Here is a 15,466-nt window from a genome sequence, read left to right on the forward strand (position 1 = left end):
ATATATATATATATATATATATATATATATATATATATATATATATATATATATATATATATATATACACAAAAATCTGGAATATGTTTCACTTCTTTATCCACAGGAAGAAAAGACTGTACCAGCTACTCAGTTTTCAAAAAAAGAAAAAAGAAAAACAAAACAAAAAGTTTTTGGTTTTGGTGCTCTTACTCCAAAGATGGATGTCCTTGTTAATAATCTCCACTCAGGAGAATGGGAAATGGGTTCCAGGTTTAAAAAAAAAAAACAGAGTTGTCTCATTAATTTATGTTAAGTTGAGGAAAAAAAGAAACTTAGACTGTAACAGACTTTTTCACAGTAATTAGGGATTTAAAGTAAACATCACTACTCAAATAATTGCAGCTGTAGATATAGACCAAATTTGACCTGAGATATTTACAGGTCAGTGCGGACAAAAGAATTATAACAGCAAATGGAAATGATGAAACTTCATGACATACTGAACATAAACACTTAGTAAGAGAGAAAAAAAATGTTTGGATTCAGGTCTTTCTGAACATGGGAGAATAATTACAAGCTGGACATCATTTTTCCATATAAACAATCTGACTGAATGCCTCTTCTCTCCAACAATAAACCCTGAGGTTGCTGCAGAGCAGGCTCCAGCTGCTTACTGTAACCTGCTCCGGGAATTTGTTCCGGAGCTGCAGTGGAGTTCTTCTGGAAGACTTGAATATTTCAGCTGACTCAGATCATACCCACAAGAGGAAATCAAACAAAACCTTAACCTTTTGCGATACCCTGGAGAAGGTTTCTCCTTTGAAATAGATATCGTGAGGTGAAACTGAGCAGCAGCAGAATAAATGATGTTTTGCCTGTACAGTGAAAACAGATTTTCAGGGAACAGAGTTGAAAGGCTATTTATAAACTGCTGCGCGAAGGAAGTGAGCATCCCCAGAGGATAAATGCAGCTTCGGAAAAATGATACAGCTTGGAGCCAGAAGAGGAAGTATGGAGGGACCAGTCCAAGACCTGAACATGGAAAATCATGACTGCTTGGGTGTGTTAGTGGACACTTGTGTGTGAGAGAGCTCTCTCTCGGAAACACAAGGGAGAGCGCAGAAGTGACTTTCAGCACAAAAAACACAGTGGCTACGGTTCCATGATGTTTTTCCATTCGGAGTTAATAATTCAGAATTAAATCATTGAGAATTAATGTGTTCTCCTTCAAGTTTACATGAAAATAATAATTCTGAATGGAGGTTTACATGAAACACATCCTTACTTAATTCCTCTTTAGAGTGGCAGGTTGGGAAGGGTTCTGATTGGACAGAGGGTGCACGTGACATATGAATTACACCGGAAATAAACAAAGTTTCTTCCGTGCTTTTCCGTTTGTTTTGTCTTTTCAGTCATATTTTGTAAAAACTACATAATAAGTACAAGTTTCGTTGTTATTTTCATCATCATTTTGAAGTACCAGCTTGACAAGAGCATACTACTTGACTTTTTGCAGCACTTGAGAAGGAGAATAAAGATAGACCATCAAACACGGGAGGCAAAACAACACGCGTCATCGGGACAGGGCAAGGTAACGAGCATGTGCAGAACGACCAGAATGAACTCAGAGCGGAATCAAGGTTTACGTGACAAAGGAATTAAATAATTTGGAATTAAAATGCGAATAAACCAGCCACTTACATTGGAATTAATAGTAATTCCAAAAAGAAATTTGCATTAGGAATAAAGTGTTTACATGGTCATTTTTCATCAGTTTAAAGCAGAATTAACTTTTATTCAGAATTAAACAGGAATTAAAACTCCCATGTCAACATAGCAAGTGGCTTAAAAGGAATTTACCACTAAAAACAAAACAAATAGAAAGCATTTGTGCTTTTTTTTTTATTTATTTATTTTTTTTATTAAAGTAGCTCTTATATGTAGATGTATGCAGAGTGTCATGCAGAACCCACAACTAATCACTTACCTGAGGTCTGAGTCTCAGATAAGACTAAGTTCACACAGTAACTAACTACCTTTTCAGGCAACATAAATCCTATCAGCACACCAGGAGTTGCACCAATTTTATGTTGAGTGACGATGAGTTAATTGTCGGTGAGAGAGGAAAATAAACTTTAGTTTCACCGCTTAACAGGATGCATTAACACTCAATGCATCAATTATAGACGCAGCAAAAGAGCAATTATTGAAGCCTGCTTATTAGTGCCAACAGTCAGAAAACAGAGAGAATAAGATGGCCACTGTAGCAAAAGCTGCAGGCAAATAATTAACAATCTGCCACCACATCGTGTTTTTAACCACACAAAATGTAACAGCTAACAGATTGCATGACTATAGTTGCTGCGTGGTGGTTTCCGAAAGTCTAAAGCATCGAAATGCGACCATTTAAACCAAACTGCCAACTGTGAAAGCTCCCTGAATGTGTGAGAAACACATGTTACATAACTGGCAGTTAGTCTAAACAGCATCTGGGTGAACCTAAACATTTTCGATGAACCTTCAACCAGTGTAACCATCATGTCATCACAACAACCACAAGTTTAGGGAAACCTGGGAAAAGCTGTATTAGCATTTCTGCTAGTGCCTATAATGTGTACGCAGTTTTAAACTGTGCAGGTGCAGAATTAGGGATGGGAACTGAAAATCACTTCCACCCACAAGCCAGATACCAGTTTTCCAAAGTATTGGACTTATGTGCCACTGAGCTTATCAATACCTGTATCAGTGCTGACTGGTGCTTTCCAGCTCAGTGACTACAAATAAACAAAGTGGGACATGTGTGTCTGTTGCCGGAAGAAGCGATCCAGAGTATGGCTACATTTCTTTAAGAGACAGAACAATGGAACAAGCTTATTGGAAATGCCAGTAAAACTTACAGGTTTTCTGCAGTGAAGTCTGCAGCCTAATCACTATTCTGCTCCATTCTCCTTACACGAGTAGAGAAGAGGACTTGCTGGAAGTCTGCCTGAAACTCTTCACTTTACCACTCAAAAGGAATACAGGACAACTTTGCCTTTTTCAGATTATTTCTAATAAGACATTTGCAATGGCGAGACCTTTGGACACGTTTCAATACATCTGACTACTCAGTTCTAAACTAGGCAGACCAACTTTCTCTTCCTTTATGTAATATTTCTAAGGCAGCTCTTGTGTACTTAGGTGTTTTGAAACCTGAAACTTGCCCCGGCTCTACTTTTTCACTTCTTTCTTGTCTTTGCTTTTTGTTGCATTTCATAAAACATGTGGAAAATTTGAGCTAAAACTCCATCATCCATCCAGCTCAGTTTCATCAAGTTAGTTTTTTTCCACACTTTAAAAAAAAAAAAAAAAAAAGAGATTAAGGGATTACACAGACAGGACATTTCCTTGTAGTACTTTCTACTCTTACACTTACCATTTGAGGTTTTGTAGGACTGGAGGAGATCAGCCAGCAAGCTCTTTTGGATGGTGGCGTTTCCACTTAGAGTCTCCTTGTCAAGAATGAGCAAGAAGCGGTGGAGCTCCATCAGAAGCTGGTCCAGCACTGAAAGCCCAAGACAAATGAGAGAGACTCAGATTTAGAGCAAAATAATGTCAGTAAAAAGAAAAAAAAAAACCTTTTAAACTCATTGCACATTCCTTGGCAAAGTGTTACAGTAAAGATTTAAAGCCATTACTGTCATCATCAGACAAAACACCCTGAGGTTTCCAGGAAGACATTTTCAGAAAATAGTTTTTTAATTAATAACAGACTTATTTAAGTCAAGGTTGCTTCTTTTTAAACTTATTTAATGACAGAATTATGTAGATGTTCTCTTTCTGCTGTTTCACCCTTGTTTCTCCCAGCTTGTAAGAGGATTTCAGCTGGTCAATTACCACTCAGACACTCACAAATGTCTCCAAACCAGTTGCTATTGACAGTTGCAAAGTCTTTTTAAGCTTGTTTTGGGAGTTTCGTGAAAGGCCAAGTTCAGAGGAAGGAGGAGCTTCGGCCAGAGAAGAGTCTGCGGGGGCAAATATGTCTGGGTGCAGCCCACACACATCCTTCAGGGGTCAGCGCTGAGCTCACGGCCCTCTCCACTGTGTGGGGAGCTCTTTGTGTTTCCCTTCACTGTCTCTTGGCCTCATGAATAGGCCCCTTGCTACATTGGGCTTCAGTTTGAGAGCACTTCTTTATCAAAAAGAACAGACAGAAGTAGAAGACAGAAAGACTTTATTAAAGGAAAAGGTGGGATAGGTATTCGTGGAAGGGGTTGTACTAAATATTGAAAAATAGACCAAAAAAAAAAAAAAAGGAAATAAATTTATAATCTTCAGGGAGGCAAATGAGTCAGCGAAGTGTCCAAACACCATCTCTTTTAGCTCACTTTTGGACTAATATGTTCATTATGCATTGTAGTTGCCTGTAATTGTCCAGTTAAGATAGTAGCCAGTAATTGATCAAGACATGACGGTGTTACCAATAGCAACCAAACAACTGAAGCTAAAACTGAACTGAACTCACCCAACCCTGTTCAAGAACTGAACTCTTCTCCACATGACAGAAAACCTACAAACTTCAGCAAACTCTTGTTGTGTGTCTGAACTCAATTAAAACTGTCAGCTATCTTGTTTTAGTGGCTCCTTCCGGCTCAAAGTAATCACTTACTGAGCCTGGAAGGGGTTGGAGTATGTTTGTGGCCTTTCCTCTCCTTCCTACTCTCCTACACACCAAAGTAAAAAGGGGAATTTGTTGCAGTATAAGGCGTTGAAACTCAAAAAAGATCTGCATCTTGGAGAAGATGAGGCTTTATGCAGCAAGCTGGGCAGAGATGTACCATAGAAAACATCACATCTAGAAATACAATGATGTTAAGCAATTAAAACTGTCAAAAACTTCTTACAATGTGCTCCTCTTTGTGTTAAAATGTGACTTTAATGATTAAACTCACAATAACTACATTTCTATCCATTGTTTTGCAACTAGTGTTTGGTCACTTGACATGAATCTAAACATTTTCCAGCTTCTCCTCCTTGTGTATTTGCAGAGATTGACTCAGATGGCCTTTTGGATTGGAGGACCCTGGGAAACTGAGTCAGCTGACAGGACAGGGAGGTCTGTAGCCGGCTGTTTCTGTGGGCTTTGGGTTGGCCAGATGCCTACTGCACATCCAGTGAGTGACCGCAGCCTCTCCAGCATAAACAGTTCCCTTCAGTAGAATGGCCAAAAGGAACCTGAGAGACCATCAGAGAGCAGGGCTGCTGCAGGAATGTTTAGCTGCTGCAGTAAAAACGAGAAGAAAAGTGGAAATGTATTTCTTATTGCACTTGATAGTGTTCAGATTTTTTAATCAATAAATCAAATTTATGGTTTCCAGACGCCTACAGGTCGCTCCGTAGGAGCAGGTTTTCTCTTCCTCATTCCTGATTTGTTTTCATTAGCAGTAAATTACCACATTTTAGATAATTTATTCTCCAACTACTCACATCTGCAACAAATAAGGTGCTCTAATGACTTGGAAGAATAATAAAGCTTTGTCCGACTCCTCTTCACCACAACATTGCATTATATAACAGAATATTATAAATCCCCTAGGAAAAAAAAAACATCAATGCCCAGATTATACAAATGAAACGTTTCATCTGATATCATCTAGAAGTTAACATTTTGTGATCTTGACTGTTTTAAATAAAGCGTGGGTCATTATTTGAAGTAAGCTTAAATGTTAATTGAGCAAAATCTTCCCCTTTACCAGCCATCCAATAATAATCCGTGTAATATGTGAATGTCTTGGCAATTATCAGAGCATCTGGACAACAAATGATCAGTACTCTTCTTGTGTCTGTTCTACAGATAGGACGGTGATGAAAAAATTGAATTTCTGTTAAATTGGGGACAAATTATTTTGACAAACTATGAAATTTGATGGATTATTGCGATCAATCCAAATGAAAACATTGATTAAACCATGGAATTAAACACAGTTCCTGGCAGACGTTTACACAAACTCAACGCATATCATTAAACGACTTTTTCAGTGATGTTTATTTTTCTGCGACATTATGATTGTCCAACATGTACATTTGATAAGAAAAACACCTATAAATGAAAAAACTAGATGGTTTTAAGTAATTCTTTACATATAGGATTGGTCAAAAGCATTACGGCATCCACTTCATCGTCCACTACTAGTACTCGCACCTATTGGAGCTGGACCGTCCAACTACATCAACACCCAAGGATTTTAAAACAGTATTTTAGAAGCTACACCCATTAACTACCATCTCTGCCCCATAACCAGATGTATTGTGTGTGAGCAAATGATCCAGCCAGGTACAACTGTTATTCTCAATGGGCTGATCTATACATGTTTGGTACAGATCTAAGGTTTTTGTATGTCTCCTGGAACCACTGACTCTAAACCATTTCACATGATAACCAAGACACAGGCCAGCTCTCAGGTCTGCTGTGAACAGGAAAAAGAATCAGTGCAAGGCAAGTAACCAGAAGCATTCACCAGCCTTTATGCAATATCCTAATTAACATTAATAGATATTTATGTTCTTGTTCTCTGCCCTACAAAACAATTGAAAGGAATTACTTAATTTGTGCCTTAAGGCCTTAATAGGTGTAAATGAATAAGAATTTGCAGATAAAAATAGAAATGCGTGAAAAAAAGTACTTTTTTTTTTTTTTTTTTAAAGGAGACTTTAATTTAGTTCAGTTCGACTTGAGTCTGCTCAACCATACCCTGTTAAATTTGAACATCAGCTGAACAACGTGTGCCTTGTCATGACTTTGGAGGCATTTCTTGTTCTGAGAGACTTGAGGTCCTGCATCAAGCCAGAGAGACCACACTTGATTTTCTTAAATTAACAAAGCAGGCACGGCCTCTCATTTTAGGAAGACCACTTCCAGCCTAAATGGTGCTCTTGACATGTTTTTCATAGGCTAAAATATGTACTTGTGGGATCACGCACGACAGTGAGTAAAATCTGAAAAGAAAGTAATTAGCTTTTCCTTTCAAGTAGATTCACATGAAACAGTAAACAGTACCTAAATAAAGCAATATGGAGTTGTTGGAACAATTTTTCAGTCTGAACAAGTATCATCTTCATGAAAGCTTCTCTAAACAGTAGAAAAAATCTTAAATCTTCTCAATAGCACCCCTTTCTTTACCATGTGCTTTCTTTTTTCGCGCATCCAAATCAAGCTGGTCCCATTTTGTTTCTCATCTCATTTGCACATCATCCCCCTTCATCCTTCCTACTTTCGACACAAAACCTTACATCCCATCAAATCCATTTTTTGCTGCAAGAAATATCCTTTGTGTTACTGATGCAATATTTGTGTCTCATTATAGTGACTTTCATCAACATTGAAAAGAAAGAAGAATCTATAAGAGTGTGGAGAGTTAAGGAAAACAAAACAAAACAAAAGAAAAAAACAAGCTGAAACTGAAATTATATCACTACTTCAATCAATGACGCAACAAAGGCAGCTGTGGTGTAAGATGGGTTTCCTGCTTTTCCAACTTGCAGCTTTTGGTTAAATTCCATTCGGGACACTTCCTTTCCTCTCTCAATCACAGTCATATTTTGGGATGTGGTGGAGATGTGCTCACGCTGCCTTTCTTTTCACATCCAACTACAACTGAAACGCAATCATCGAGCTTCAACATAACATGTTCTGTCTGCGTATTTTTCTGTACGTCTACAGTGTGCCAGCCTGCAACAGCCCATCCAGACACAGGGATCAGGTTCTCCTGACTCATCTAATGACTCATACTCAGTCCACACAGTTTACAAATGACATGCTCAGCAGCACAACTAAATGTCCTCCGTAAAATGCCAGAAATGCTGTTTCTAATCAGCTCTGTCCATACTTATGTGTTAATGGATTTATTCTAAGCATTTTCCCTCTGTTTTTATTCACTCCTTTTCTTTTTAAAGTTTTTTTTTAAGGTTTGCTGCACCTCACTGTAATGCTATAACGTTTTTATGTAAAGCACTTTGATGTAAAGCACAAAACCTATACAAATAAACTTGCCTTACATACATGTACAAACACATTACAAATGTATACATTTGCATCTGCATTTGATTCTCCTAAATTAATTAGCAAATCTATGATATTTTGTGTTAAGTAACTGGAATGACATCTGATAAATTTGCAACTGTAAAATTGACAGAATCAAAGTGTTTACAGAATAGAAAAATAAGTAATAAAGAAACATTTAAAGTGTCTTATTTTAACTATTCAAAATGCAACAATCACCTTTAAGCAGATGCTAACTTGTTGTTTATCATTATGCCTCTGCCTCAGACTGCTCAAACTATTTAAAGACAATCTCCTTAGGCAATTTAAGGCTATTGGTTTGCATTAAAGTGCAACACATACAACTTGCTAAAGGCTTTAATACACTGATAATCTACAAAAGCTTCTTTAAATCAATTAATCTCTTTAAATTTGGTCAAACATGTTGACTTTATGCACAAATGTAATAACATAATCATAACAAAATGAAGTACAGGTTAACCTACATAATACACTGAACGTTAGAAATTAAAAACAAAAACTTACATAATTCCATTGTTAAAGAAATCTGGTAAAAACTAAAGTTGTATCCAATTATTTAAGCTCCTGAAACTATATGTGCTAACTTCTCGCTGCCACTTACAAAAGGTGGAACTTCAACTAAAAAGGAAGTGATAACAAGAAGGAGAATTGGAACCAAAGACAAAAAAATGACCTGAAAATGATTGGATGGCGGATCTGTAAATTAACATCATCACAAACGGGAGGGGCTTTTGGAAAGTATGAAAAAAACACAGGAAGCAGAATTGAGTTTTGAGCACTTGCATAGTCACTGCTAGTTACTGAAGTTCTAACCACAAAAAGTCAATAATGACTGATGACCTTCAAAGTGTGTATTTCCATTTTCTTTAAGGAGTTAAATCTCAGTATTTCTACTTGTTTGGCAAGGTCCAGTGAAAACATAAAATCAACACTGAAAGAGTCACATATGAGTTCCCTGTTCCACATCACTTTTGTTCATGTGTCAGTAGCAGATAATCAGCTGGTGGCAGGACCTGAATAAAAGATCAAACACCAGTTTGATAGGCTTTTGATTGCTATTGACAGCTACTGGTTTTTCTCTACATTTAATGGGCTAGACTGCGGGGCAAGCACTGAGTGCATGAATTAATTCAAGCTGTGTTTTGACATTATTGCCATGGAAACCACAGTATAACAAATCTGGTATCAACTTGACAACAGAAAGGAGGCCATGTGTTTGATATAGGCATGAAAGGAACTCTACAAAGACATGGATAAACAAAAGCCTGTGAAAGAATACATGAAGGATGCAGGATTTGCCATTTAATATTCGGCTTAAAGTCATATTTTTTTGTTTAACACAGCATCAACTATCTGCTGAGTTTACTATGTTCCTAATAATTCATTAAAGCAAATAAAAAAAATGTATCTTATAATGAAAAGCAGCCAATATCATCGACAGGCGCAGCTAACACAAACAGGTGAATTCAAGCAGAAGCTGTTTGATGAGACCAAGCTGACACTATTTAAGGAAAAGTGTAAAAGGCAAGCTGTAGAAAAGTGCAGAAAGAATTTAACAGCAGTTTTATAGTAAAATACAAAAAGCAAATCCAAACGTGCCGAGCCACAAATCTAAGCGCTCACTTTTACAAAGATATAAATAGTAAAGATAATACCCGTAAATAAGCATTCACTTGTCACAAGTAGTTTTACTTTGTCTCCTCTTTTTATCCTCCATCTTCACCTACTTTTCTTGTCTTCATTCATTTCACACTTAAGCTTTCCTTACATATCTTAGTACACCACTTATAAATCTGTGCCATCACAGCGCAAACTTACTGGTCACTAAACTGCTGCAGAACTTCTGTGAGACTTTGCCTAGGTATCAGTTTGTGGCTAAAACACAGAAATTATGTCCAGTCATCATACTACACTGGCAGCTACTGGCACATTCTACACAATACAAGGATGGAGTTGGGTTTTATTTATTCTAAATGCAGGAGAGAGAAAGCAGAGTCTAAATGAAATCTAATATTCCTCTGTCTACATGGTGCATAAAAGAGCAGATGAATAGTTGCATTTTAGCACCATTTACTTTAATAGTTACAGTAAGTCAACCTTTATAGTTCTAACATCAAAGTTAGTTATGTTATTGATATATATTGCCAGAAAAGGACCTTTTGCATCACATATGTGAAACCACATTAAACCTGTGCAACCATCCCAACTGCTTGATTTTCTCAGAAACACACACAGAGATGAAATATCTGTCAGCCTCGGGCCATTAGACAGAAGAGACTTTCACCTCCTCTTCTAAATGCACCACCCTGCACGAATCCGTCAACTCCGTCTCTACTCGCCACAGTTTTGTCCTGCAAAAGTGTCACCGTTGTCTTGTGTTGCGGGAGGTGTGTATATCGCTTTGTGTGGCATTAACCATAAGTCACTGTTCAATTAAGATTCACTGCTAAGTGATAAACGGTTTCATGTTCAGGAAAAAACAGGAAGCTTTACAAGCAGTTTTGGTTTGACGGGAGACAAAGTGACAGACGAGAAGCAGCTGCCGACAAAAAGTAACCGTCAAGGCCCCCTTCGAGTTAACCACATAAAAGTTTCTCTGCTCACTTATTATCCCGCAGAAAAGTGGCCAGGAGGGCTGCAGGCAGAGTACGAGTAAGTGTGCATGTGTGTGTGTGATTACAAGTGTGTGAGCTCCTTCACTAAGTAGCATTTCCATCAGAAGTGTACCTGGTGAGAAGCAAACACAATACGAGTCCAATCAGGAGCTCCAGTATCCAGCAATCAAAGACACGTTTGATGTGTTGAAAATGAGCTATAGTGAGACCCCGAGGGCCAAAAGTGCCAAACTCACACAGAGCACCCCACTGCCACAGAGCAGGAAGAATGTCTTTCTTTTCATCATTTTTATAGCCCAGTCCAGCTTCCTGTATTACCCTCACTCCCCGTTGGCTAGTTCATCCCATGACACATACGAGTAAACCAGGACCCCATCAGCAGCCCTGATGGCTTACATCTAAGCCGGCCACTGCTGAGCTGATGGCAGGTCAAAGTCAGTGAACCCACTGACTCTAATACACCGCTTTGCTTCACTTGCATGTTTTCTTTTATACCAAACCGGCTGTCTTCTTTTTTTTTTTTTAACCACTTCCACTCAAGATTGGTGTTATTAAGAGAACAAGTGTCCACCGTTTATCACTGGACAATTTGTAATCACAGGTATGTCACCAACTGATGTGCAGCATCACTCCTTCATAGCATGCACAACACGATATACACTGTGTGGGACCTTTCAGATTAAAATAAATCCATTTGTTGGTCAAAATGGTCTGGATGGTTTCAAACTTGGTGTGTGAACCAAATGGGGAACCCTCTTCCATGTCGGTTCCCACTTCAAACAAATAAGGCCATTTAATGGTTATGAATATTGCATCAAGTGAAAAATGTGAGGGTCAATGCATTTGTTCAGTTTAACAACTTAAATCTTACAAAAAAAAAAACCCAAAACAAACAAGTCTTGATGCCTTAATCTAACTACGTTTTCTAAACCTAACCAAAAAATGCAACATAACAAATGTTGGCTTTTAGGGCTAATACAGGGAGGGAACGGGAATGTGATCACTGTACTGACAGATTACAGCACCAACAGAAAGTTTCTAGTTGTTTCCTTTGGTATGTGCAAAACAAATACAATGAGGGACCAAGTGGCGTGGACAAACTGGCCACAAAACGGCCACAATATCAGAGCGATAAATAGTGGCATTTATTCTATACAGTTTGCTAAATTTCAGCATTTTGTGTTGTCTTTTTTTTTTACATGTTTGACTCGACGCTTCTGCTTCTCAAACCACGTCTGTGTTTATTCACATAAGTAGCACGGTCTCTTGTTCTACTGCATCAGAAAGCCCAGCCAATGCTGTTCGTATAAACGTTCTGAAGCAAAGAATTCTCATGTGTCATCCCGCTCATCAATGCCAGACAGCGCTGAACTGTAATAGATTGTTTTTCTAATTAAATCAACCACTGACTCAAAGATCTCCATCAACACATCTGTCTTTCTGTCTCCATTTATCTTGTATTCTGGCACTAATCTCAGAATCAGATCATTGTTGGAGAAGACTACAAATGCCGGAGGCAAGAAAAGGGAGCCCCCATCATAGATCAAGTTTCTTTTCTGGGTCAAACCCGGCTGTAAAGAAGAGGAAGCCAGTGAAACTGACATTCTTTACCCTGAAAATGATAGGATACATAAGACCATGGGAAGCAAAACAAGTAAAGACATTAGGATAAAAAGCACTGATTGAAAATGAAGATTATAATAAGCAAAACCAAAAATTTACAATAATAAATATATGACTCCATTCCCATACTGTAAATCATATTGCCATGTGACAATTTATTTATTTATTTTATTAACTGATGGAGATACAGTTAAGGACCTAACAGCATTTATATCAGGCACTTTTGAGAAGTTTTTTTTTAATATTTCTGCAAATTTGATTTAATTTATTTTACGGATTACAGCAGCCTGAAACTGCATAAAAAGAGTTGGGATCCCTTTTTAGCAGAGCATCTGAAGTACACTCTATTGCAGCAAAGATTCTCAAACAGACGTCATCATAGCTCAAAAGGACAGGAAGCCCAAGCAAAGCTCCAGGTGGTTTCAGCCGGTCATCCTTTTCTCTGCCAGAAGGTATGAAATTCAGTGACATGATCTGCTGAGTCATTCCTCAAAGTGAAAACCTGCATGCGTCAGTCCACAAAAATGTTTGAATTGAGAATACTACATAATGCTTCTCCTTGTCACTGGCTTCCCTGACGTTTCCCAGGTTTCCCTTCACGGTGCAACCCCTCCACCAGCTGCATGTAGTTGTGTCAAACTCAATGTTCTGCTTCTGATACATTCAGCTGCCATGAGAGTACCAGTGTGGACACGCAAGCGCTTTCTTTACAGTCTTAACCTCCAGGTGCAGGTTTCTCTCTCTCTCTCTCTCTGCATGAATCTACCTGCTAATGTTTCACATTTACTTTATGCTGCACAAACCAGGAAAATTTTGCAATTTCAAATCAAAGTTGCATCAGTAAACAAAACATCTGACATTTCACTTGAAAATTACACAAATCAATGCTGCAATGTTCACCTCTAATCAATTCTGCATTTGAATAGTAAAAGGACAGTGAATGCAATGCTCCTCTGCTATAACCAGCTTCTTAGACAAGCACTGTGATCTAAAAAACTTTAACACATGACCATGAATTGCATCGCCTCTCAACTTGTCAGAGATCTACTCCAGTAGTGTCTAACATATGATTTAGAGTTGATTTCATTAGTTCATTCATTATAAGTAAGCAAATCATCTGTTCAGACAAGAAAACAGACACATTTGATTACGGAAACACACACGAGATTAAAGCTGTGCAGGTTTAATGGGGCTGTTCTGATTTTTAGCAGAAGAAAGAGCAACACAAAGCTTCCACTGCTAATTAAATCCTCTCACAGGAAACTTTCTACACTGAACCACCTCTGCACCGAGCTTCTTGCAGCATGAACTATTTACTCAGAGACTGTGGGAGTACACAGACTGGGTCGTCTAGTCAGCTGGTGGACAGGAATGTGGCAAGCAAGACTGTTTTCTTTCAAACTGTGGTGATTCCATTCTAATTTGACTGGTCACCATTGTCTCCAGTATGGAAAGTTGCTTCTGTGGGCCATCCAGACCAGTGATGGCGGGAGGGTCCATAGAATCCCAGAAAAACAAAGGTCAATCAGTCCACTTTTATTTCAACACACTGGTTCAAACCCTTTGTTTATCTTAAACAGGCAGCATTAAAATGACCTTGCTCATCCATCATGGACAAATAACCACTGGAATTCTAGGAACGCCGTGAGAACAATAATGCAGCTATTGGAATTTATCAGTGACCACAATGTAATCCATTTCACAGACCCCACTTAAATACATTTGTATATCCTCCCCATTTCAGTTTCACGTGGTGTTGTTGGACTGATGCTCACAACTTTTACTTGGCAGGTGACAGACCAGCACAGTCAGCAGAACTGCACGATCAAATATTCATTTCAGTTCACCTGAAGATGCTGATCTGTCTCTTCCTCATCCTTTTGAACCGCTGATTTACTGTCTTTCAGTTCGATCGCACCCAAAACCAGTAAATGTCATGCACTGAATCACTCTCAAGTAGTTTTTAGCAGTGAAGTGGTGGAAAGGAAGTCTTTTCTACAGCGATTTCACAAGGAAACTGTCAGCAGCCAAGTTTGACTTTAACTTTAAACATACACAAAACATTTCGAAACCTACCTTTGTGCTTCTCCATTCGCTCGCTGTACTTCTCTCATACACAGAAGTATTCCTAAAAAGTTTGGTGGGAATAGGAAGGCTGCTTTAGCGGACTGCAAGCCGAGCAGCCTGTTTACTGAACAGCGACTGAGCTCCACGCAGTGTTTGTTGAGACGGAACAACAGCGCTCTCCGCTTTTTCCTAATCACTTTTCAGGTTTTTTTTTTCTCCTCCTACTCCTCCCAGTCAGCAGCATCCAGACAGAAAAAAGAAAAAAAAAACCTTTGTCGTTTTTCTCACAGCGGGAATCCTCAGTGAAGTGTCATTCAAACAGTCCTGTTTGGTCCCGCCAGTGTTGCTGAACTGTATTTATGTTCTTAACCGTGTTTGACAACAACACTACAGCACACCTAACTTGACTCCACTTTGATTTCTTTTCCGTTCATATAATTTATTTCTTTATAAAAGGGAGTGGGGTCCGTTATTTAAGGGACTTTGGGGATTCTCAGCCTTCCAGACCGACTTCTTCGTGAGGACAAAACAGCTGACATGGCTGACTTAAACTACTTATCTCGTCCTTATGCTGCGCTGTTAAGCCTTTTATTTTCTCTCATGCAGTAGAAAATTAAAGTTCCCTGCTTTAACAATCGAGCACCCCCTCAGGGAAAACCGTGACCGGGTGGAGGTATGAGAGGAATGTCAAGCGGAGTAACATAACACACTGAAGAAGATGATTAAAACGCATGACATGGATCCCAGTGTTTTCCACAAAGCTTTACATGCAGCATATACTTAAGCAGAGCGGGGACACGTGCAGGCAGACGCGCGAATATTTGTTAATTTCTCATTTAATGCAGTCTAGATAACATGGATGGTGAGGTATCTGAAAGTTACACACTGCCAGATTTAGGGCAGGTGTTTATTATATCACGTGATGAAGCCATTAAATAGTTCTTTCCAACGGCAGCAGAATAGGAATGGAAATGGGTACAGGGGCGTTGCAAGCCAAGCAGTTCTGCTGGGGCATAGGATACCCCCCCATCCCCACCCCGCTCTCCCACTCCCATTCACCAAGATCAGATAATAAGTGAAGGCTTTTCAATCTCATCAACATATATTACAAAGAACCACC

The 15,466-nt window shown here is 38.7% G+C and overlaps 1 protein-coding gene across 1 annotated transcript in view; it reads right to left on the reverse strand.

Moving 5' to 3' along the window:
* The window catches only part of afap1l2 (actin filament associated protein 1-like 2), a 42,907-nt gene extending 28,418 nt beyond the window's left edge, over positions 1-14,489 (reverse strand). The window contains exons 1-2 of the mRNA XM_079260932.1: positions 14,356-14,489; positions 3,398-3,526 (exon numbers count right to left, since the gene is read on the reverse strand). Of these exons, the coding sequence (XP_079117058.1) occupies positions 3,398-3,526; positions 14,356-14,371 (145 nt within the window). The 5' untranslated portion in view covers positions 14,372-14,489. The remainder of the gene's footprint in view (positions 1-3,397; positions 3,527-14,355) is intronic.
* Between the last annotated feature and the right edge of the window lie 977 nt (positions 14,490-15,466).

The sequence above is a fragment of the Telmatherina bonti genome (genome assembly GCF_933228915.1).
Source record: "Telmatherina bonti genome assembly, chromosome: 21".
NCBI lineage: Eukaryota > Metazoa > Chordata > Actinopteri > Atheriniformes > Telmatherinidae > Telmatherina > Telmatherina bonti.